Here is a 24,366-nt window from a genome sequence, read left to right on the forward strand (position 1 = left end):
TAGGTCTCTTCTCCCAATCATGAAAAGCAGCACTTTAATTCCTCCAAACATGTTCTTCACTCCTGAAGAACCTTCCTGGGAAGGACTAGGTGATGACACAACTGATCATTTCTAGTAAGACAGGCTACATAAAATACTGCAACCTTTCTTTTGCTGCAACATCCTCAGTTGGGTGGTGGGATTTAATTGCTTTGTTTTAGAATACACACTGCCTGCAATCTGCTTTGCTTAAAACATCAGGCTGCAGACCTGAGGACAATTTATTGAGGCTGTGGAAGATCAAACTGTCTCTTTTCTCTATGCTTCCCACACCACCCACTGCGAGGAGACCTTTCCATGCAGCTGAAGCAAATGGAACTGCAGGAACTGGCCTGAAGTCGTTTCCTTTGGCACATGAGTTTTAATTGCACATGTATCATCTGGGAAGGCCTTGGTTTGGATGTGAAGCTCACAAAGTGTTGTGTAATCAAACACCCAATAACAGGGAAGTTATGTGAGTTCTTTAAATCCATCAGATGTTCATAGTGCACTGGTGCAAACCATCTGGTCTCACTTATCTGCTAAATCAGGATAATGGGTGGTATCCATCAGTACTGATGAATGATTCATGGTAACAGATCAGTATCCTCCTGACCCACAGCCGAGGTAACGCAGAGTTCTCTTTGCTGTTATTTTCCCAGGGGGTTGATTTGCTACAGAGTAATCACTGAAAGTCCCGGTAGCATTTCCAAACCTGAATTCCCTAAAGTAGAACCTGGGTATTTCAGATTTCATTAATCATCCTGCCCTTGTTTGCTTGGAGATGCATGTGCTTTATACGTCACAGTGAGTGTCCATTTGACCTGGATGTTTGAATGTTAAGTGGTTTTCACCACTTTTCAGCCCATGAAACTTTCTGAGGAAAGTCAGCTGACTTTTTAAGTCTGCAACCACAGACACTGCTGTTGGCAAAAGTGGAGGCATGGAAAGAAATATTAACAGATGTTTGGCATTTGTTTTATGAAAGGAATATTTTCTTTTCAATGCCCACATTAACATTAATGGGAGTTATGCAAGGCAGTGAGAGACTATACCCACCAATGATTAATCCAAAATGCCTGCACAGCTTGAATGAATCAAGCACCCCACACAACTGATACCTAAATACAATCAAGGCTCTACCGTTGATCTTTTTTATTTTTTAACGGCCCTCTAAACCAATTTTGTACTGGGTGCTGGAAGCAAATTTAACAAATATAAATATAGGACCACATTTTGCCAGCTGCTAAAAATGTGTGCAACTCCCACTGACTTCAGTGCAAGCATATGTTCACGGGGGCAGAATCCAGCCCCTAGCAAATAAGAAACGATCATGATAATAAAATAAACCACTTCTGTGGTGTCAATTCTTAAATTCTTTACCAAGCTCCCGATTTGAATATGAAAGATGTGGGTTTAAGATGTAGGATTATTCCCATACCCAGTTAAAGCTGAATTATTCGGATCCTTTTTTTCACAAAATGCTGTCAGGAACAGCTTGATTGCTATCTATACTCTCTCAGCTCCTCTCTGCAGCAACATTAGCAGTCGTTACATGGAGGATTATGAAGCCTCAAAAACTCTCTTTATAAAACTAACAATTTTAATTACTGGAATTGCCAAACTGGTTTCATACCAATAAGCTTGATATTGTTGTCTTCATCTAGCAACAGATTTTCTATCTTCAAGTCTCTGCAAGAAAGAAAATATTTTGAGTGAGTCTCCAAAATAATGAAGCAGCTTTGCCTCACTCTCATCAGTGTATGTACAAGGCTTGTATATAATCGAATGTATAATGAAAGCAGCACACACAGTTCCACAGCAAAAGCAGAAAGCCCCATGCATCCTGCCCAAAATTAACAGTGCTTTCACACACTGCTTCCCACCTATTCTTCAGGCACAAAATGACATTACAAGCACTTGTCAGTACATCCTGTAATTAACCAGGCTCTTCATGTTTCTTAAGCACTGGAAGTTTACAGGAAACTTACAAACTGGAAACATTTTAAGTATGTTTGTGGAACTGGAGGTCAATTTCTCATTACTCTTCACAGCCAAAGGCCACAGCTGAAGGATAAACCTGAGATCAGAGGAGCAAAATGTCTGTCTGTCTACAAGAGAGATCAGAATCAGCCTGCTGTGAGGGTGAAGCATCCAAACTCGTTGCAGAGATGGCCACCACTGGTATTCCCATATGCCAGAGGTAAAATCCAAGGCTGAGGGATTGAAATGGTTTGTCCAACACCACACAGAAAATCAGCCCAAAACCCCAAGCTGTGCAGACTGAGCATTAAGTATAATGTGAAAAAAAATCGCTTTGGTTGCTACACAACTCATCCATGACTTCTAGCAGTTGGCTAAGTCTTCATCGCAAGGATTTTTTTGCCCCCATCCAGACAGGAAATATTTGTAACAATCAGCATGCTGGGATATCCACAGCTCAGAGGGGCAGTGATGCTTCTCCCAGCAAGCTTTGGAAAAACATGGATAATAAAGCCATCAGCTCTAATTATGGGAAGTCAGTGACATCCCTGGTATTTTGCCTTTGTAAGGCAAAGGCAGTGATGAAAGATGCCTCCATTACAGATGAAGATGTTGGGCTTAATAAAATAAGACAAGTAAACCAACCAAACCAAGGCAAGTACTTCCACAAGGAGGGATCTGTGAAAGGAAGACTCCAAGGCTTTTAAAAAATGTTCCTCATTTCATTTCATGCCCATGCTGTGTTTCAAATAAACCTGAGGCAGAAGAGCACCTGCAGGTAGGATGACCCTCACCTCATCAGTAAGACCACAAGGACCTACACAGGAGGGATTTTTGGCATTAAAAGCAGCATGGGCAGGTGAAGGGGGGATTCTGCCCCTCTGAGGTGAGACCCCACCTGCAGATCTGCCTCCAGCCCTGAGGACCAACACCAGAGGGACGTGGAACTGCTGGAGCCAGTCCAGAGGGGGAATGGCTTCAAACTGACAGAGAATAGGCTTAGATGGGATATTGGGGAGGAATTCCTGCCTGTGAGGGTGGTGAGGCCCTGGCACAGGGTGCCCAGAGCAGCTGTGGCTGCCCCTGGATCCCTGGCAGTGCCCAAGGCCAGGCTGGATGGGGCTTGGAGCAGCCTGGGATAGTGGAAGGTGTCCCTGCCCATGGCAGGGGTAGGACTGAGCTTTAAGGTCCCTTCCAACCCCAGCCCCTCTGTGACTCTGTGGTTATATTCCCTCCTCTGGCAGTATCCCCGGGGCTTATCCCAGGGGGTTATTGCATGTCCTCCAAAAGGCATTTCCCTTATAGGGCAACCAGCGCTGCTGAGAAAGGGCTTGATCCAGGGACAACCTGCCCTGCCAGATGGATCCAGATCAACCCACTTCTGCTTCCCTCTGCTGCCAAAAAAGGGCTTAGTGCCTCATGTCTCACATCTTTATTGCTTGCAGATGGAGGTTTTCACAGACAGTGTGATTGGTCTCCAGGAAGATATCAGGGCCGGGAACTTAACTGGAGAAACTTCCAAAAAACCAGTCTGGGAAAGACAAAAAAAATACAAAACGAAAACCCCCCACCACTTCTAAAACCTCCAATTAAACCAAAATCAACAGAAGCACTGCAATGCTCAGTACAGCATCTCAAAGCAAAGAGAAAGACCACTTGGAAGCTCTGAGTATATGAAATACCAGCTAGGAAAAGGCAAGACTTTAAAGGCAAGAAAGGGAAAGATGCAAGCTGTAAGTTGAGGAGGAAAGACATCCAGGCAATCAAAATAACAAATGAGTGACAAGGGGACTAACCATGAACACCAGAAAAGATATTTTAAAGGATTCAAGGTAAAAAAAAAAAAAAAGGAAATATTACAGGGCATTTTAAAGCCATCAGAGGAAAAAAAATAGAAATGTAAATATTGCCTCAGTACAGAGTGCAGGCAAACCTGGTTAAAGCTGTTTACCCATCTGTCTGTTCTCAGCAGATTTGCCAGTGAGTGCTAACTGATCTAATGGTCCATATGCACCACAGCTTTTGTCCACCCCAACAGGAAAGCACTGATTTTTGGCGCAATACCAGGAGCCAGGACAACAGGCTTTCCCACATTTCTCTTTGTGGTGGTACAACCCAGCTGCACACCTGCTCTAGGACCCATTTCCATGAACATCCTAAATGCTTTATTAGGTCAGTTCTGTCCAGTACAAACTTTAATTATCTTTCACAAAAAGAGGCTTATCTGAGTTTTCTCCAAAACTTGTGGTCCAGAATATTCACCAGCTTTCACTGAGTGTCTTACTTGCCTTTTATTTTCCAAACCCTTTATCATACAGTGCATGAAATTCAGGCCTCCAAACATTCTTGGGGGCAATGGTGTTTCTTTTTCCACTGCAACAAAGCATGGACTCTGGACACTTTCAGTTTCCCTCCCTGAAGTAAATCTGATCTTGTTCCTTCACTGTCACAGCTCCTCAAAAAAACACAACTAAAGGATTTTTTAATGGATTTTCCCCCATAAGTAAATTCTCAGCATTCATTGCTGGAAAAACTTAAAAATACCCTCAGGCACTAAATGCAAAAGGAACAAGAAGTGCTACCTTTGCCTAAGGGATCAGTTCCCTGATGCTGAGAGTCTCTAACTATGGGACAAGTTAGTCAAATCTAGGAATAATGAAGGCACACAAGGAAGACCAAGCTGCATTCCCACAGCATGGAGAACCAGCAGATATTTATGTCTTCTCAGCTCGTGGAGCTGGCAGCACACAGTTGGCATTCCCTGGATCTGAAAATACACCATCTTTATGGGCTAAGTTTCTTTGGGAGTTTGTTATGCTGTCGATGGGGCTGATTTATCTCTTTGGACCACTCTGGAAACCCCAACTGCAGCCAGTGCCTGCAGTGAGGAACACAAGTAGATCCCTGGAGTGAGTGACCCCATCAGCTGCTCCCAGAGCAGTTTATTCCATGCCAGGGCAGACAGCAGGCTGCAAAAGGCAAGTTTTGCATTTCACACTTTATTTCTTGTCTGGGGGAGGGAGGATGAGAAAGAAGGTTTCTCCAGCAAGCAGCTGCACAGCAGCAGTTGTTGGCTGCTCTCTCCTGAATCTTATTTTTAATCACAACAGCACCACAGAAAATCACTCCTTAACTATCAACCCTCAAGGCCACTTTCAAGCCTTGTGCAAGAGCTGGCCAGGTTGCAGAGACTTGGGTTCATCACCACATTGATGCATCAATATTCATTTCAAAGGCTTTGATATCAAAATGTTATTGAGCCCAATTCTTCTGTCAGTAACAATGTCACTGGATTCCATGTGGCTGCCTCTGTCAAAGAGGAATCCAGTCCATTGTCTTCACTAAAATGAAGTTTAGTTTGTTTACACCAGAGCACTCCAAGAGAGAATGCCCAAAGGTAATTCTGAAATCTTAAATAACATGGAAAGACAAAGCAGCTCTGCACTTCAAAAGGAGAGTTTGTTCTGTAGAGCAGGATCTGTCATAAATATTGCATCAGCAGCCAGACTACTGGCACTTAAAATTAATAGGCTGGAAGTTATCAAAGCCATCATGTCAAACAGCAGGTACCAAATGGGGAATCCTGTGGCACTCCGAGCAACTGGATCGTGTGGCATCACCTAACTCTGCCCAAAAACACAGGGGTTTTTCATCTCTTTCAAACTCCTGACCTGCTTCTAATCACCAAATGGCAGTGAAAGGCAGGAATCTGCTGCCATGAGGGCAGAAAAAGGGGAATACAGCAAGCCATCTCTGCTACCAATACACTATTCAATTCCTTTCTTTGACAACCTGACAGTAATTGCATTGAATGGGACTGAATTTTGTTAAAATGACTTTAAAAGGGTTGTTGAGAATTTCCTGTGGGATGCAGTGGCAAGCACCAAGGCTTTCACTTCATTTTCCCTGCTGTCCTTATGCTCCCAGAGGGCTCATTGCTCATGCTGCTTTTTGACAGCATGAAGGCCTGTGTAAACACCCTCTGCCAAGAGAAAGCTCCACCAGATCCTGCCATTTGGTTCTGTTTTCCTCTGTCAGAGGAAAAGATAAATATTCCTACCTGATTCACAGCTGAGCTTGTTACAAGTATATTTTTAGCAGCAGCCAAACAGCTCTCCTGATAGAGGGAAAGAAACCCAAATGATAACATGAAATTATATATAGAAGAGTGGCATTTTGTTTTCAGCAAGCAGCCGAGGAGTTCTGAACCCTGGGCACCCCTCACCAAAGATGCAGCTTCTGCACTCTGGAACTTGCAGACTTCATCCATCTGAGCAGATGACAAAGTTGGAATTTTAAAATACATCTATACAGTCAAACATGAGTTTGGAGGTGTTTTTACATCTCTAAATAAAAATGAGGTTTCTTGAAGTTCTTTAATTTTAGGCTGTTCACACATCAGTGCCTCTTAACAAAAGCGTTTCCACTGAATTCTGGGTCCCTGCTCTTGCCCAAAGACCAGTGCTCTGAGTGCTTTTCTGCCATGCCAAGTCTGGATTGTAAGCCATGCAGCTTCCTGAGTAATACTCATCAAATAACATCAGCAAATTTCATGCAACTTTATTCCATCTGGGGTTCTTCATCCCAAGCCGAACAGGGTAAGCCATAGACATTATTCCCCAAATAATGCAGACAAAACCTATGGTTTTCTTTTGCAATAGAAGAGCCAATAAAAAGCTTTTCAGGGCCCTGCCCCATTCCATGGGAAGCATTTGGAGAGACAAACAGCAGCCCCTTTTCTGGCCGAGGATGCTGCAGTTTCTTCCACACGTGGCAAACTCGAACGCCCCCGCATCACCACGCACATGAAAATGCTGGTATTTTTACCTGCTTTAAAAATAACAACAACAACAGAACACTGCCATTGCAGCCAGGCAGAGAATGAATCAGACTCCTGCACTATTTTTTTCCTCCTTCAGTAGCTGATTGAGTAGCCTGTTTTTAGAGCTGCCACAGTCAGAGGCCCGAGATGCTGAAGGACAACTCCTGAGGTAATTGTTAATTTTTCTCCCTCTCTTGCTCAGAGAGCCAGGAGAATAAAACCAGATCACACTACCAGGGCTTTTCCTGCATCTCTACACTGCTCTACACACTTGGCTTGCAGAAGAAGGCAACACATTGAACGGGTTAAGCCAGAGAAAATACTTGCAGATATGCTGCCTGTGATTCTGTCAAGTTTTATCATTTTAAGCAGAATTAGTCCTGCTCATTCACCGTGGGGAAGCCTCCCAAGAAGCAGCTCAGTGTTGCACAGTGATCCGAGAAACAGGGTGGATGGAGGAGGCTGCCCTTGGGGTAGGGATTAATTCAATGCCACAGGGCTGGACAGACAGAGCTCAGCTGCCAGAGGAAGCCCAGCACTGTCACTGTTCTCAGGGCTGCTGCCTCCTCCCACAGCCCCTGGAGCTGTGCTAAGCTCACAGAGGCAGCAGAGAGGGAAGGGGTGAGAGCCAAACCTGCAGGATCCACATGGGAACTCAGGCTCTCCCTGGGCCCCAGAGCCTTGCCCTCTTCTCACCACAACAGCCTGTTGATTCCAGCTTGTGCTTAGGGAACAAGCTATTTTTGTCAAAAACGTGGGTTTGAATCCTCTCTGAAAAAGAAGGCAATCAAAGCCAAGCCTACCAGCCCCCTGTAAGTGCCTTGGCCACTGTGCAGAGGGTGAATTTTTCAGGGACAGGAATTGCTGCTGCTGACCCAATCCTGCTGTTAAAAGCTAAACATGTTCATCTGTTCCTGCCTTGTTTTCCTCTGCCCATCTCAGAAACTTGATTTATTTCCTTCATCTCTCTCTCTCGCTAAATACTGGGTATCAACTGATCCCTGAAAGCAATAAGTAAACTTCTTCCTCGTCCTTGCCTCAAAACCGTGGGGTTAATAATTTAAAGAGATCAGCAGTTTTGAGGCTGATAGAGAACCTGCTGGCTGCTCAAATATCCGTATTACAGTGGTACCTGAAATGTAGCTTGAGGTAAGACCAGAGGTGGCCTGTGCACATAGCAGTTATCCCTAATGGATCACAGGGAACACACAGAGATCCAAGACAAAAAAAGCAGCTTTCACAGAGCACATGGAGTTCCACCGAGCCAGATGCACCCACGCCGCACAGTGGTGGGCAGCTCAGCACACAGCTGGGCACAGCTGCAGGAGCTGGCTGTGGGCAGCTCCCCACCTTCTGCACAGTCAGTGAAGCCAAGGAGATGCAGACCCAGATCCTCAAAAGCATTCAGATGTCTGACTCCTACAACGTGCCCACAGAACCCAAGAGGATGGGGCCTACACAACTTGCTCAGCATCATACGGGAACTGTGTGGGAGTCCAGACTTAACACCAGCTGGCCCAAATTTAGAAAGCAGAGCCTCCTTCTTAGCACAACGCCCTATAAATACACCTAAGAACAGGAGAGGAGAGATTCTGGCTCCAAAGGTCCAGCCAGCCCACCATCCTCCTGTCTCCATAGCAGCCAAGAGCACAGAAGCAGAGAAAGGTACAGGGACAGGCAGTCACATGTGACACCTCCACCTGCACTCTTCCAGATCTCCCACTTGCTGCTCAGGGGCTTCAGTTCTCCTTGTTCATCAGGCTTCTCTCTGCTGAGCTTGTCCTATTTCCCTAAAGCCCAAGTGAACTCCTAACTCCACAGCATCCTCCTGCCAGGAGATGCACATCCTGCTCTGATACACAGAGCTCAAGGAGTGTTTGGACAACGCTCTCAGGCACAGGGTGGGATTTTTGGTGTGTCCTGTGCAGGGCCAGGAGTTGAGCTGGATGATCCCTGTAGGGCCCTTCCAACTCAGCATATCCTGTGATTCTGGGGATGAAGGTCACAAAGAAACGAAGTGATGCACCACAGCAGCTCTGGCTCTCTCCATCCTGTAAGGCCCTGCTGAGGTGATGCAACAAATGCAAAGAGCAGGAAAGCAGAAGCCAGGGATTTCAGTGGTCCCACTGAGGCTTTTCCCAGCCCTGGCACTGCGAGGCTTTGGGCAAATGAGCTCCTCTCCCCACACTGCCATACTTCCACCAGTGAAGCAACAGGCACAGCCACCTTGTCAAAGAAATAGAGAAAGGATTCATTAGCTCGTGTTGGTGCAGAGCTTCAGAGAGGCAAAACAGTGCTTGCAGGGAAAGGGCCCTACTTCTGGACTGCACAGGCTTTATGGACACAGAATCACAGAATATCCTGAGTTGGAAGGGATCATTGAGTCCAGTCCCTTGCCATGGAGTCAGCACAGCTCCTGAGTGCTCACCTGAAGCTGCTTAAGCACTTTCTGCAGGCAGTTCCTAATGCCCAAGATAAGAGCATCCAAACGACACCATGAAGAGCAGCCAGAAAGCTCTCAGGAACATGTTGTTATAAGGAAATCTCCTTACAGTACAAATAAATGCCACTTTGAGGATCTGATCTAAACTTTCCCACCAGAGAGGCTTTCCCAAATTACCTGTGCACGACTCCTGCTCGGTGAAGGTGCTCCACTGCCAGGATGAGCTGCCGGATGTATTTGCGGGCTTCGTGCTCCTCAAGCCTTTTCTTTTCGTAGATCTTGTGCATCAAGTTGCCACCAGGGCACAGCTCCATGACCAGGTAGTAGCTGTTCTCAGTTTCCAGTATATCCAGCAGCTGGGCAATATTGGGGTGGCGGATCATTTGCTGGATCTGCCCTTCCCGCCGCAGGTTCTTGGTGACATAGGTGTCCTTCTTGGCTCTTTTCTTGTCAATTACTTTCACTGCCACCTAAGAGAAAACAGGAGAGGGGGCTGTTAGCTGTCACAGCGATGATTTGTTGCTCGAACCTTGTAGAAACAACCGTTAAAAAAAAAAAGGAGTCAAAAGGATGTCCCTCTCAGCTGGCACACCATGGCTTCAGGCACAGCTGCACAGGTCAGAGAGTTCTTCCAACCCCCCTGACTCATCCATCCTTTATTTCCTTGTATAATGACAGTCAAAAACTATTGCAGGGAAACCAGTAACAAAGGAGAGGAGATGATCCCACTAACCATCCACAAACACCTGACACGCTTAACGCTGGGCATTTATTGCAGCTCTTCACTCAGAAAGCCTCCAGACTGGTGTTTACAACTTTGAAGTGTCGCTTTTGGCTTTTCCCAGCTTTGAATACACGACTGGAGATGATATCCTTCCGTGACAATTTTCTTAAACTATAGTCAAGCGTTGGCTTTGCATGATTAAACAGGATAAAAACACACTATGAAAAACAAAATCATTTTGGTACCACTCTCCTGGCACATTTCTTTTTTCTCTCATTTGCTTTTTCTCTCTTGTGAGAGCAGGAGAGGGACTTGGGACAAGGACAAGCCGAATGGCTTCCCACTGCCAGAAGGCAGGGCTAGACGGGATATTGGGAAGGAATGCCTGGCTGTGAGGGTGGCGAGGCCCTGGCATAGGGTGCCCAGAGCAGCTGTGGCTGCCCCTGGGTCCCTGGAAACGTTCAGGCTTCCTGGTCACCTGCACCTTCCCTTTGACACCAATGCCTTGGAATTGAAGGGTAAAACTGCAGGAATTGGGGCTTCCTAGTGTGTGCTAAGAGCCAGGAGCCAATATTGCTGAGTGTGTTATTGGCTGAATGTGTGTCTGCTAAGGAAAGATCATTCTGATGACAAAGCCCTGACAAAGAGGTAAAGCTGAACACGACACACGAGAGCTGCTGGGTGAACTCAGAGCAGCATCAGGACCACAAACACCTGGGGGCTACATTCCTGACTACTCACATTAAAGAGACAACATTTAGTCATCAGATAAAACAACAAGTAAATCAGCTTAATTTTGCCATTTCTGAAAGCCTCAGGTGATTCACCAAGGAAAGGGACTTAAATTAGTACATTCTTTCATCCAACGAGACAGAACTGAGCACAGAGGCTTGCACAGATTACTTAGGCAGCAAACCACAGGATTTACTCTGGTGAGAACAAACAAATTCACAGGTTACAGAAACATGACATACCACACTGTACGCTGGCAGCACAACGCAATCTGTGCAAGAATTAAAAAAAATTTAAAAGCTGGTATTTTCCACAGCTGCAGGGTACAAAACACGGAGTGGTAACAGTACAGAGCAGCAGTCTATTATTCATATTGGTAAGTCACCCCCAACTCATTGACAAAAAAAAAAAGCACATTACACGTGCCTTAGCTCAGCTCTGGAGGTGGAAAAACCCCCTGAACCCAGAGCCAACCACGTGACTACTTAAGGACTTCTCCACCATCACCAAGAATTAGCTTTCTATGCCTTAAGGACAAACTTTCCCCTTAATTTTGACAGACACCTGGTCAGGCACCCCACCAATCCCAGCAGACAAGCAAAGCAGGGTTGGGATTCACCCCAGCTCTGAGTGACCTTTCCCCCTTCAGGACCCCTTCCTTCAGGTCCAAGATATCCCCCTGCACCGCTGACAGAGCTGACCAAGGTGGAAACAGCAGATTTGTTCCAGCAATACCCTGTTCTAGGGATGAAACTCTGCATGGAGTTACCCCAGGGCCGACTTAGCTAAATATCCCTGATTCTGAGTTCATCCAGAGGTAGACCAAGGCAAGTGAAGACCAAATGTGCCCAGACACATTTCACACACAGAGCCTCCTGTGCAGCATAGATGTGTGTGCACGCACCTGGAAATTTCATTCAAGCAGAAGGAAAAAGCATTCAGTAGAGAAAATACTGTAGATGTTGGGTAATCATAAAACAAACACATTCGAGCTTTCACAGCCTACTCAAGACATGCCAATTACTCAGCTTTGCTCTCCCAAGCTTCAAGTAGGGGCTCTTTGTTTCTGCATCATGCCTACCTCCTGACTTGAGTTCCTGGCCAATATTGGTGCAGAAATAAAAAAATAAATGATAAAGCAAGTAATTACTCTCAATATGTAGCAACAGTGGCTCTTGACATTCAAGACTCTGCTTTTGGCTAAACCTCTGCTGTGTAAATAGATAACTGGTTTAGGTTATTCTGTGTTATGAGATACAAAGATGAGTAATAGCCCATATTTTTGGTTCCCGAGTCCTAGAATTACACTGTTGGAATGAATTACTTTCCTGAAGTTTATGGTGTGACACATCATATGAGCAATTGCTGCTTCTCTCCGTCGCCGCGCTAAAATAGTCCAGGCTGGGCTAAAGCACACACGAGTGCAGGTGAGGGCAGGGCGAGCACCTCTCTCCTCCTTGGAGCAGAGGGTGATGCTGCCTGCAGAACCAAGCAGCTGAAACTCCAGCACGGGCACGTGTCCTCACCCAAACACCAGCACGTGTCCCACACACACGGGCACGGGGGACTGGTGCCAGCTCCTGCTTTAGGAGGGCTTGTGAATCTCAGAGAGAGAGAGGCGGGGGAGGGTGAAGCTGACTGGCACCAAACTGCACAAAAACAGTCACAGCAAGGCCCTGAGGAAAAAAATAAACCTGAGAAGGAACAGCTTAAAGGACCAAACGTTGCCTGGAGAAATCTGGGAGCCAGAGCTGCTGACACCAGAGAAGACACATTTTGCATTCCCTTTGTAAGCAGTATGGAATTGCCATGAAGCAGGGAAGAGGGTCACACTCATCCTAGGAATGCCCCGTCCGTGTGTCCACGCAGGAGGCACCAGCTCCTGTTGGGCATCTTCCCAGACCTGCCAACAACCCAACAAGGTTCTGCTGCTCCAGGCAGGAGGAACCTCCAGGTGCTCAGCGAGCAGAAGTCCAAGTCATCCTCTCCCCTTCTGCCAGTGACACTTGGGGAAATCCCAGCTCAGGAAGTTGTGCTTCTGTAGACATTTGCTTGGCCAGAGGTCAGTTTACCTCATGGCCTGGATGCTCTGCAGCAGTGCTGCTTCGCTCAGTCTTGCCAAGACAGCATTTTTCTTGGAGTTGACCCTCCCAAAGTTCTCCTCGGTGCTGGAAGTCTGCTTTGAAAACTCACATTTTTCAGTTTCTGCTGTGTCTCCGTGAGAAATTCAAGGCACGGTGTGCCTGCAGTGCAGTGCTGCTGGGAACCACGTGTTGGGTGCCAGCACGAAGCTGAACACAAAACCAGAATAATACTGGGGCAGGAGGGGAGATCCAAGACAACAGGCTGTCTCTTGGTACAGGAATGCACCTCAGAGAGGCAGCAAGCCCTCGTGGCTGCCAGCAAACAGGTTCTCTTAAGGGCCTGTTCGAGGAGCCCAAGTCAAGAGGTCCTGAACAATGCCCACGTCAGATGCCTGCAGTAACAACTACAGGAACACTTCCACTGCAGTGGCCCCAGCTCGGCAAATAATGTTCTAACATGTTTAACTTTGCAGAGAACAGAGGATGGCACATGACCTTGCAAAATCAGGGTGTGACATTTTGAGGACTTTTGAAGAGCTTTCCCCACTTACCCGACTGCTTGGATTGTTTCCCTCTGCAAATCCTCTCCTCAGTCTAAGAGGGAGGCAGTTCCTGCTGGCTGCTGCCAAAGGGAGCTTCAGCTGAATTGAGAGGAAACTGGTTTGAAAAAGAATCCAGCAAGAACTGTGGGATTTGGCCAAGAGACCAAGAGAGAACAAGAGAAGCAACTTCAACTATCGGAGGGACTATTTAGCTGTTGGAGGGACAACCCCCTGTCTTTTTCTTCTTTTTTTCCCTCTTCTTTTTTTTTTGCTTTCAGAGTCTACTTCCAGCAGACCTGCTGGAGATGGTGCCAATCCAGGCAGCAGCACTCACTCCCAGCACCATCCTGGAGCATCCTGACTAATGCCAATGCAGCTCAGAGCTGCAGCTCGGGGCAAAGGCAAAGGGAAGGCCTGAGACTTGGACTTCTGCACCCAAATCACAAACCTTTACTGTCTAGTTTAAGCTTAGCCAGGAGAATGAGACAAAGAGCCAGACCACGGAGATATTTTGCAGCCATCAGTACTGCAAGTCCATATCCAGCTTCTTTCTTTTTGCTGTGCCCAAGGCGGCAATAAATTCCGTTTCTTTCCTCCCTTATTTCCAGTGATAGCTGTCTGGCTTCACTTGCAGCTTGCTTTGTATTTACCACTGTTCTCACCGCAAAAATCTGAGCTCCGTTTTCAAAACCAGCTGGTGATTTTGGGTGGCCAATTCAAATCATATTAAACAGACCTAACTCTGAAGCCTGCAAAACTGTCAGCACAGTCCCAAAATCAACCCCTTCAAGGGCATCTCATTTTGGGCAATCAACCAGCCAGGCACAGAACAAGTCATTCATCACAACCAAATCCAAGGATTAGAAAATGCCAACTTCATTCTCTGGATAGAGTTTATTCTTTCCTCTAACTGTTCCAACTTCGCAAATTTTACAGTGCAGTAAAGGAATGGGGTTTTTTATACAGCAAGTTCCAGTATCTTAAGAAAAAAAGCACTAAAAGAAAAGGGTATTTCGGTATTTGCTCTAATTGTAGAAAAAATCAGCAATCAGAAAAGGTAGGGAGGAGTCACTGCTGTTAAGGTATTTTCTTTTCTTCTGACTCTGACAGCGCAAGCCAAGAGTTTGGGGTGTAGCAATACACAAACCCAGCTGCTGTAGAGGAGTCCAGGATAAATGTCTCAGCAGGCAGCAGGCCACTGGCTCTGCTGGCAGACTAGACACGGCCTGGAAAACTTGAAATCAGCCCCTGAAGAAACATCAACTCTTCCAGACAAGAAAGTAGCTCCGAGTACATTCACTCATGTACTTCGGATTCCTGGTAGCCTGAAGGGAAAGAATCCAACGGCCGGGGAAAAAAAAGAACATCCCACCATTCTCTACAGCCCAAACATGACAGAAGCCAGCAGTGTAGAGAGGTATTCAGGAGGACTTTAGATAAGCAAATGATCGTAAGGCCTCTTGATGCCACAGCCAACTTAAACATAATCCCTAAAAGCATAGGCAGGATGTATTTGTTAAAGTAAGAAAAGGTATTAATTACACCTGTCCGAGGCACTGGGGACTATTATTAGGTTGCTGTATCCAGTTCTGGTGCCAGTAATTAAAAAATCATATTGAAGCTTTGGAAAGAGTTCTGAAAAGAGCTTCAGAACAGTCTGAGGTCCAACAACTGTTTGTCGTAGTAACAGAGTGAAGCTCAAAATATTTAATTAAGAGAATGCTAAGCACTGACTCAATGATTTTCTGCAAGCACCTACATGAGGGAAAGATTTCTGATAACAGAAAGCTCTTTAATAAAATTGAAATGAACAGCCCAAAAGGTAAATTGGGCAAACTCAGGCCATTTGTCTTCAACACGTCTGTTACCTCACACCATACTTACGGAGAACTTTGTGCCATGTTCCACAGGCAACTGTGGTTACCCTTCCCTGGACTTCTGCTCTGCTGTTTCCACAGAGCCAGCTGCCCTTTCTGTCTCACCATCTGCATCACTCCCTGCTCAAACAGGGACAGACAGACGCATCCTGACCTGTCAGCATCCCTGGCACCTGGAACAGCCAGACCTTTACAGCTCAGGGACCAGCAGGAGATGGTTTGGAGGCAACTGGGGTGCCACAATGCCCCTACCCAACCACTCGGAAAAGAAACCCCCATAAAATACATTTTTCCTTGGTTCTACATGTCCAAAGCAGCAGCATTTGTACCAGACACAGGTGCCACAGGGTCAGAGACTGCCTGGGAAGCTGGAACACAGAACAGCCTCATCCATAGGAAGGAACTTGGTTTATGGCTTACCTTTAGTGGGTCACGGCAGGGATCTGTCTTGCCTTTGGCAGAAAGAAATCAATTCCAGCAACCTTCCAGTGCTCTCTTGGTCAGTTCATTAATGGGGCAGCCGTAACTGCATCCATGAGGGAGAGCAGCACATTTTTACCTCCCTGGGCTCTAAGGATATCTACACAAGTCAAGAGAGATTATGCAGAGACTGATGAAAGTAGTGGTGGCAGAAAGCCAGACAGAGACATACACGAGGATGCACTAAAAGGTTCCAAAAGAAATCCTTACAGAGCTTGTCAAAACCAGCCTCCAGGCCGGAGACATTTCCTGCAAAGAACAATCTTGTCTCCGAGCGCCTGGGACAGACAAGTTTGCCTTGCCTTGCCACTGACAAAATGCAAAACATCCATCAAGTATCACTTTCCAAAATCTCCCTGGTTTTCAGAAAAGGGCTTTTTGACCCCCGTTCCTAAAGTAAGACTGACATGACAAAACACTGGAGGAAAACCCTAAACTGAAGGAATGAGCAGCTATCAGGAAAGACTTTCCTCAGGGAAGCACACGGGGAGCCCGATGTGCAGATGGAAAACCCCTTTGGACCAACGAGGTCCTCACTCCACATCACTGGAAGTTGGTGGCTGCTCCCAGCCACTCCCAGGGGCAACCAGTGCGACGAGTGCTGGGAAGAGGAGGTTCCCTGCACCCGGACGTGTCCCCAGCAGGCTGGCAGGACAAGAGAAGGGACATGGGAGGGCACAGACGATGCTTCAGCTGCCAGCGTGTCCTGCATCCCACCCAGCTGTTCCTGATAAACCATAACTCGCCCTCCTAACGCTGAGAGCTTCCCCTGGCACAGAGAGATGGATGAAGGTCTCAGGTTACCAGCGGGGAAGCAGAAGCAGAGGAGTGATACCAATGACATTCCTCCAGCACCGATCCCTGCAGGAGACACCCAGCAGCCAATGCGGCTTCCCATTTTCCTGGTTGTGGGATATGTTTCCCATTAAATAGCCCCTGTTTCACATTTTAGTGATCTTAGGCAGAACTCATGGAAGGCTAAGTGCCCCTGATTTAATACCAATACAGCTCTCTGGCTTTAAGGAAGAGAAAAACCAACAACCCAATCCCCGTGAGCCACTGCTTTCGAGGCCCAGGTAATACCCTCCTTTGTAGTGGTTTAAAACACAGCAGATAAAACATTTACAACTGCCAGGAGCCAGGAAAAAGGTGTCTCCAATAAAGATTTTATATATAAATAATACGCTCTCTCCCTCAGCTCCGTGGACATTATTCACAGAAAATAAATTTATTCTCTGAAAAAAATGTTTCCATGACAATCTTCCACAACAGACAGAGAGCAAAGGAACTTTATTTTATATAACTTGCCTTTTTTTAGTTCTCTTTGTTGCAATGGCTTTCCTCCCAGTGCCTCTGATCTCACATGGCAAATGAGAAGCACTGTGGGTATAGCACCAAAGGTGTTGAACCCAGAGCTCAGCAGGACCAGAGCAGAGCAAACACTGACAGAAAAGGAGACTTTGGTCAGGACAGCAGCAGATTCTGTTAATTTTTCACAGGAGTTTTCCCTGGGGGACCACGGTGACTCCTCCCAGGCCAAACTTTCCATGAGGATAAGGTCTGACCCCGCTCTCTGCTAGCACTGACTCTGAGCACAGATCAGCACACAGGTGTGGCAGGGGTTCCCTGAGCCAGCTCGCAGAGGGGTGCCTCTGTACTAGGTGGGCCCCAGAGTGGCTTCTCTCCTGCTCCAGAAAAGCCAGCCCAGTTCTCCTCATAGCACAACCTCCAGCCCACCAAACCGCTCTCAACACTGAGTTCATCCCCTGCAGGAGATCAGCCACCAGACAGCCCCTCCGTGAAACACAGCATGAGCTGTTTCACTGAGCCATGGGAGAGGGAGCTTTGGGTTTTCTGCTCTTCAACTCATCTGAAAAAAACAGCTCAGCCAATCAGGAGCTGAAGGAACCAAAGTGGGGCAAGCAGAGCAGCACCAGCATGGCCTGAGTCCAGCCAGTTTGCTCCGGTGCACTTGTATCCCACACTGCCAGGTGAGCACCAGCACTGCAATCCACCTAATTCGTCTCCTGGCTTGTATCTCCCCAGTTATTGGCTTTGGACAGCTTTGATGCCTCTCCATAACCTTGAAGAACAGCACAGTCAGCTGTAAACCCTCAGCTCATTTCCGTGCCACTGCTCAGGCAACACAACAGCTTGGGGTCCAGGCAGACTGTCACAATTCAGTCACCGCAAGGTTTGTCACGACTGCTTTCCTGCCAGGGTTGTATCCTTGTGAAGAGCAAGTGGTTCTCATTAATAACCTTCCTTTTCCCAACTGCAGGCAAACAAAACCCATGAGGGCAGAGGGACAAAGAGCTGCATCTGCTGAAATGCAAGAAGCTGCAGCAGCATCCTGCAGGTCACTGGAGTCACAGGAGACACTGCACAATGCAGGAAGCAAGATGTGCTCTAATTGCCAAGACATTTAGAGGTAACACATGCCTTTGGAAATGGGCATACAGCTCTACATACCATTAAACAAGTTAAAATTACAAAACTTGCAGGAACAAGTACACAGCTCCAGATGTGAGCGTCACCTGGTGTCAATTCAACCCAAAACACTCGGCTTCCCTCCATCCTGCATCTGCCACTGAAAGGATAACAGTCTGTAGGAAAAGCAGCACATTGCTGACATGAGGCATCCTTAAAACTGCTGAATGCAAACTTGAAAGCAGATTATCTCAAGAGGATAAGGAACTGCCACATGCGCGTCAATTCAGCTCATTGCAGAACAAGTTGCAAGCTACAGCTGAAAAACATTAAGGCAGTCTTTCTGAAGTCAGACTGTGCATTAATGAACAGGCTCCCCGCCTATCCGAGCTCATTCCTGCTCACACCCAGTGTGCAACACAGGAAAGAGAGAGAGGGAAGAGTGTGGCTTCATAACCAATTTTCACCTGGTTATCTTCCAGGTGAAACAGTCTGAGCAGCTGGGAGCACATCAGCAGTTTGGCTTCACTCTGCCTTCTGCTAAAAACTCTTGCAAGCTCCATAACACCTATCAGGGAACACTACACTGACACAGCAGCCTGGTCCTGCTCCCAGCCAAGTCCTCAGTGCTGCCACTGCAACCACAACACTGTTCTCCAAAACATTTCCTGGAGTGTTGCGTGTTAACAGAAGTGTGTGTGGAGTGGCTTTAGCACAAATTCTGGATCTGCACACACAGACACAAACCCCTGTGAACAGAACAGTGTCAAAGCTGCGAAAGCAAACACCTAGAAGCAAGAAAATGTCAAAATCCAGGCTGCAGAAACACCCTCGTTTTGTTTCCTCGGTGCATGTAATTAAGAGTGGCACATCATCCAGGTGCAACAGTTGGCAGCTGTTTAATCAAGTGGAACAGCATCCTGGGGAAAAGCCACCCTGTGGATTGGCAGTCAGTGCTTTCCAAAATAAGCTCTTTTTTTTTCTTTTTTGGATAGAGATAAAATTTGAAAATATGTAGAGAAACAGGTAAAGATAAAACTACTAACTAAACGTAAGTGAGAGAGCAAACGCATCCAGGAAACTGATATGCAAGTATCACTGGGGGAAGAAAAAAACCCCAGCAGATCAAATTTCAAATTAAAATCCTGCAGCTTTACCCTCTGAGCCCCTGAAAACAATGAAGGTCTCACTGTTTTACCTGCAACCTCACAATACCTGGGAGGGAGGAAAAAGGAAAAGGTTGAATGGAAAGACCTGCGAACACCTTAGCAACTCAACTTCTGTCTGCAGTGAGGCAACCTGCTGACCCATTTGGTTGGCAGGATGGTTTGAAAGTGACACCACACACACCCTCAAGGCCCCCAAAACTCAGAACGGGTAAAGACAGAGGCAAAGATCCTAGAAGTGTACATGGGCATGTACCAAATTCCCCACGTTTTAAACCAGTGCTACTGCTTGGGAAATGCTGGATCTTGAAATACAGACAAGGCTGACAGTCCCCCCCAGTGTTGAATTTCCCAGCAGCGATGTCATCAGGGAGGAAACAGTCACCCGGGGCATCAACAGGGCAAGATCCTCACCTGCCAACACCCCCAAAAGCCACCAAGTCTCCATTCCCTGAAGCCCTGAAGGTGAAAGACGTAGGGAAAGAGTGAATTTACTCATGGCAAAATTTAACTCTGTGACACGAAGAGGCATTTCCAGGTCTCTGCAGGAAGGCTGCTCTGCCTGCCCACCCACCCCTCCACCTCCGGGGGGGCTCAAATATGCCTTTTTCTTTTCTCTACCTTTTTAACAAAGAAATGCATTCTGAACATGAACTCTTCTGTGAAAAGGCCACCTTTAATATTAATTGCTTTGCCTCCATAGAAAAACTGGTAAATTGTATTTTTAGCCACTGCTTCCCACTGTTGCAGCCTCTTGACTAAGTGTAACTAAAAACGTACCTTGTTCCAGCTCAACAATAGCACTGAAGAAAATGATAAACAAAGCTTTCCGTGGATGAGAAATCAAATGAGGCAATTTGCCTCAGTGACTTTTTTTTTGTGGTGCCAAAGATTACACCAAAAAGCAGTTAAATATAATCTTGGATCAGGTTTGTTTACAGGGACTTTGGCTCGATATATTGTCAATGTGTTGTCACTCCACAATGCTGTACAGAGTTATTGGGACATTTCGCTGGGGTCTGCAGCAGATAACGGAATAGATAACACAGAGTGTGCTAACAGAGCCTCAAGTCACCCCACCACAGTGATGGCAACATACTCTCAGCTCCACAAGAATGCAAAAAGTAAGTATATTTTTATAAAAATATACCTTTTTAAAATAAAAATATCTCTCTTTATAAAGGAGAGGTATCTGCTTTCCCTGATCCCCATCACCCAGCAACTGACTTGGAACAATCCAAGAGTATGTTGTGCACAGGCTCCCAGAGTCACCCAAATACGGCTCACTCAGCAGGGCTCCAGAGCCACAATTTAAAGCTAAATTGGCTTGCTCTTCATAGAGGAGCTATGTTTCCTTAGGATTAGCAATAAAGACTGCCCGAGTCGAGCTGACAAATCAGCCTTTTACCCCAAAATGTCAGATTACAGGCTGCGATATTTCATTCAAAAGCCATGGAAAGAATAATCCGTTCAACATTCTCCTGCGCTCAGCTAAAATGCGCTTAATTGCATCAGGCCCCACCAAGGGTTTTCCAAGCCCAGAAAATAATAACATGCGTGGCACTATGGCAGCACAAACCACAAGCAGCACCACAAGAGGTGTGGGTTAAAGCCCACTGATGAAAACCTGGGTAGGGAAGGTTTAAAAATCTCACCTCAGCTCACCCTCCCAAGCTCGTAGGAGCTGCCGAGTTCCATCCCACACAGGTCACGCCGAGTGCACCACCCATCAGCTGCCCTGCTAAAGGAACCAGTGCCTGGCCCATGGAATGTGCCATCCCATCCCTCTTGAAGACCCTTCCAGATTCCCAGTAATGTCAGGGTGAGGTAATGGCAGATTTTTGGCACCCGCTTGGCATCGCCTCGACTGTGTACAATGCCTTGTGTCAGGGCAATGGATCCAAGCCTGGCTGGGGGCTCATTAATCCACGGATTTCATTCCCAAACACACAATTTTCTGAGACAATAATGTGCATTAACTCCTCTGGAGTTGCTAAAGTCTGCTGCAAATCAAAACCTGTTTGGGCCCCCGCTACTGAAGTCTGACATTTCAGTGACCGTAAGGGGCCCAGACTCTGCCAGAACAGCTCCCAGACAGCAGGAGGAAGACTCTGCTTAGGGCAATTTCATCGAATTTAGGCAATGCCCTTGGCTCAACAACGGCTTTGCAGACAAAAATCAGATGTCAATTGGGGTTTTTTTGCTTTCAACACACACAGGCACTAATCCCAGAATAACAGGCTCGTAAAACATCCACTTAGAAAAATGCAGTGATCCCGGTGATCCACAGGAGACGGCCGTGTTTCCCCACTCTGCTGCACTGGACTCCCCTTGTGAGCACACGACGTGCTCACTCCTGCAGATCTTCCTCTGCAAGTGAAAAACTGGGACACTCTACACAGCCAGCTGCTACCTTGGGCCATGGAAGTGGGGACAGCATCGGGCCCTTAAGGAGCAACCTTCCCTTCTGGCCTCAGGAGGAGCAAGGTGGGAATGGGATCAGGAAGAGAAGTGCCTGGCAGCCGGAGAGCAGGGATTTGTTGGCAGCAGGTCATGGCAGGATGCTATGGTGGAAGTGCTTAAGAAATGGTTGATGTCCACAGCCAAGAGCAACGATCTCTCCCCACAGAGCCTCCTCCCATGACCGGCTGCCAACAAATCCCTGCTCTCCGGCCGCCAGGCACTTCTCTTCCTGATCCCACTCCCACCCTTGCCAGCCTCAGCCTCCCCGCTGACACAGCCCTGTGCTCCGAAAGGAAGGAGCTCGGGTAAGCAGATGTTTCCCTTCTCTCCCTGCTATCCCAGGCGGAGCTCCGTCGCCTGTGGTGGGCTCCATGTGGGCAGAGCTGCGAGGCACAGCCGGCTTGGGCACGTCTCAGCTGCCTCTGACTGGGGGCCATGCCAGAGCTCGGCACAGGAACGTGCCCAGGAGAGCTGAGTTTCCATCAGCTCCGACCTGGGCTGAAACCCTCACGTGGGGTCACGCCTGGGATGGAAAGCATTCGCCCCTGGGGTGAGAGGAAGGAACCTCACTCAGAGAGGACCTCACTTGAAACAAATCATTAATAACTCTTATCTTCTACCCATTAACTCAGATTGCTTATGCACAAATAGCTGGAACTAAAGAGGTGGGTTTCTGGGAAGGTGGACCTTTGATTAGTCAATTTGAAAGTATGTGACTGATCCTTCACCCACTGCCAGCGAGAGCTTCCTCTGGTGCCACGGCACAGGATCAGGTCAGACAGAGCTCTGAGATCACCCTGTCTGTCCTCAAAGATGGACACGGCACCTTGGCAGGAAGGAAGCGTGACTTGCTGAGTTTCTGCTTGTCACTTTGTCACAGTGCGTGTTGTTCAAGACACTGAGGGAGAAAAAAACCCGAACCAAGCAGCAGACCTGGGAGCTGAGACATAGGGGTGTGTGGTGGATCTTTTTTATTTTTTTCCCCTCTTAGCAGACTGAGATAAATGTAGCAAACCCAAAATGTGGAGGTGGGGAGGACGTGTGTGTGCATGTGCCTTTTATCAAGTGGAGGATCATTGGATGTTTCTGTTACCAAGGAGAAGCACACGCTTGGTAACAGAGGAGAGCAACATTTATTTATTCTTTTGCATTCCTATATGATAATATCCACTAACCTTATCATTTTTCACATGATGAGATTCTCAGAGTCCTATATTAAATTTCACTCCGTGACAAATTTACTGGAATGAAAAAATAACTACCCGAGAGTGCAAGAATGCAATCATCAACAGCGGCACGTTTGCAGTGCTGCTGGAGCTGGAGGGAATTACACCGCACACAGCCCCACGGCTCCAGGGAGGCTTCAGCAACAACCCAGCATCCTGCTTCGGGGAGGGAACCTTCTGCTAAGATACAAGACAGGCAGAAGTCCGACAGTTCACAGAATCCCGGAGTCATTTAGGCTAGAAAAGACCTCAGAGACCACCGAGTCCAAGCTGTGCCCGATCCCACCTTGTCCCCAGCCCAGAGCACTGAGTGCCACCTCCAGTCCTTCCTTGGACACCTCCAGGGATGGGGATTCCAAACCTCCCTGAGCAGCCCCTGCCAATGCTTAACAACCCTTTCCATGGAGAAATTCCTGCTGATGTCCAGCCTGAGGCTCCCCTGGCACAGCCTGAGGCCGTTCCCTCTCCTCCTGTCCCTGTTCCCTGGGAGCAGAGCCCGACCCGCGCCGCTGTCCCCTCCTGCCAGGGAGTTGTGCAGAGCCACAAGGTGCCCTCTGAGCCTCCTTTTCTCCGGGATAAACAACCCCAGCTCCCCCTCACAGCACTTAGAAGTTGTGTGGATAAACAAGAGCAGCACAACTCTTTGTCGGGGGCTCCGGGGGTCTCGTCCTTGCTCGATTTACTGCCCAGCCAAGCCCCCGCTGCTCTTTATAACGCTGTGACCTGTCCTAATGGATGGGCAAGAGCCTCCACTGAAGGGCTCTGGATAAAAACCAAAAAGCAGAGACCCTGCACGGACTTTTCCAACCAGCACCTTGGGGAAGAACCATCCGGGGTGCATCTCCACCAGCAAAGACATTTGCCGTGCGTTGTACCAACAACTTGAGACGGCCGGACTGTGCCCCCTTCCCTCGGCATCTCCCATCGCCTGGTGCGCGACAAGTACCTGTGTGTACCCACACGTGATATGTCGCGACTACACTGCACACAGCGACGGCTGCCCAGTAACACAAGCCCCACCAAAAACCCCACTTTTCTCACGAAAAAAGTAAGCAAGCAAACGAGGCGGGGGGGGGGGGGGGGGGGAAGATGAAAAGAAAATTTAAAATTAAAGGAGAAAAGAGACAGGTCAAGGCAGCCGAAGTATTGCAAGAGGAAGGCGAGACTGCAGCCGCGGAAAGCTCGGCGGGCGCGGGGGAAGCGCCCGGCGGAGCCGCGGGAAGTTGGGGACGGCGCCGAGCGGGCTCCTCCATCCTCACGGGGAACTCATCCTCCGGGAGGACTTCTCCATCCTCACGGGGAACTCATCCTCCGGGAGGACTTCTCCATGCTGGCGGGGGGCTCAGCCTCCGGGAGGGCTCCTCCGTCCTCCCGGG

At 47.6% G+C, this 24,366-nt stretch overlaps 1 protein-coding gene across 2 annotated transcripts in view; it reads right to left on the reverse strand.

Moving 5' to 3' along the window:
* The window catches only part of HUNK (hormonally up-regulated Neu-associated kinase), a 46,270-nt gene that overhangs the window by 21,474 nt on the left and 430 nt on the right, over positions 1–24,366 (reverse strand). For both annotated transcript variants that reach the window (XM_069026775.1, XM_069026782.1), the window contains exons 2-3: positions 9,444–9,736; positions 1,655–1,710 (exon numbers count right to left, since the gene is read on the reverse strand). In XM_069026775.1, coding sequence (XP_068882876.1) covers positions 1,655–1,710; positions 9,444–9,736 — 349 coding nt within the window. The remainder of the gene's footprint in view (positions 1–1,654; positions 1,711–9,443; positions 9,737–24,366) is intronic.

Source organism: Aphelocoma coerulescens, chromosome 1, assembly GCF_041296385.1.
Source record: "Aphelocoma coerulescens isolate FSJ_1873_10779 chromosome 1, UR_Acoe_1.0, whole genome shotgun sequence".
Classification (NCBI taxonomy): Eukaryota; Metazoa; Chordata; class Aves; order Passeriformes; family Corvidae; genus Aphelocoma; species Aphelocoma coerulescens.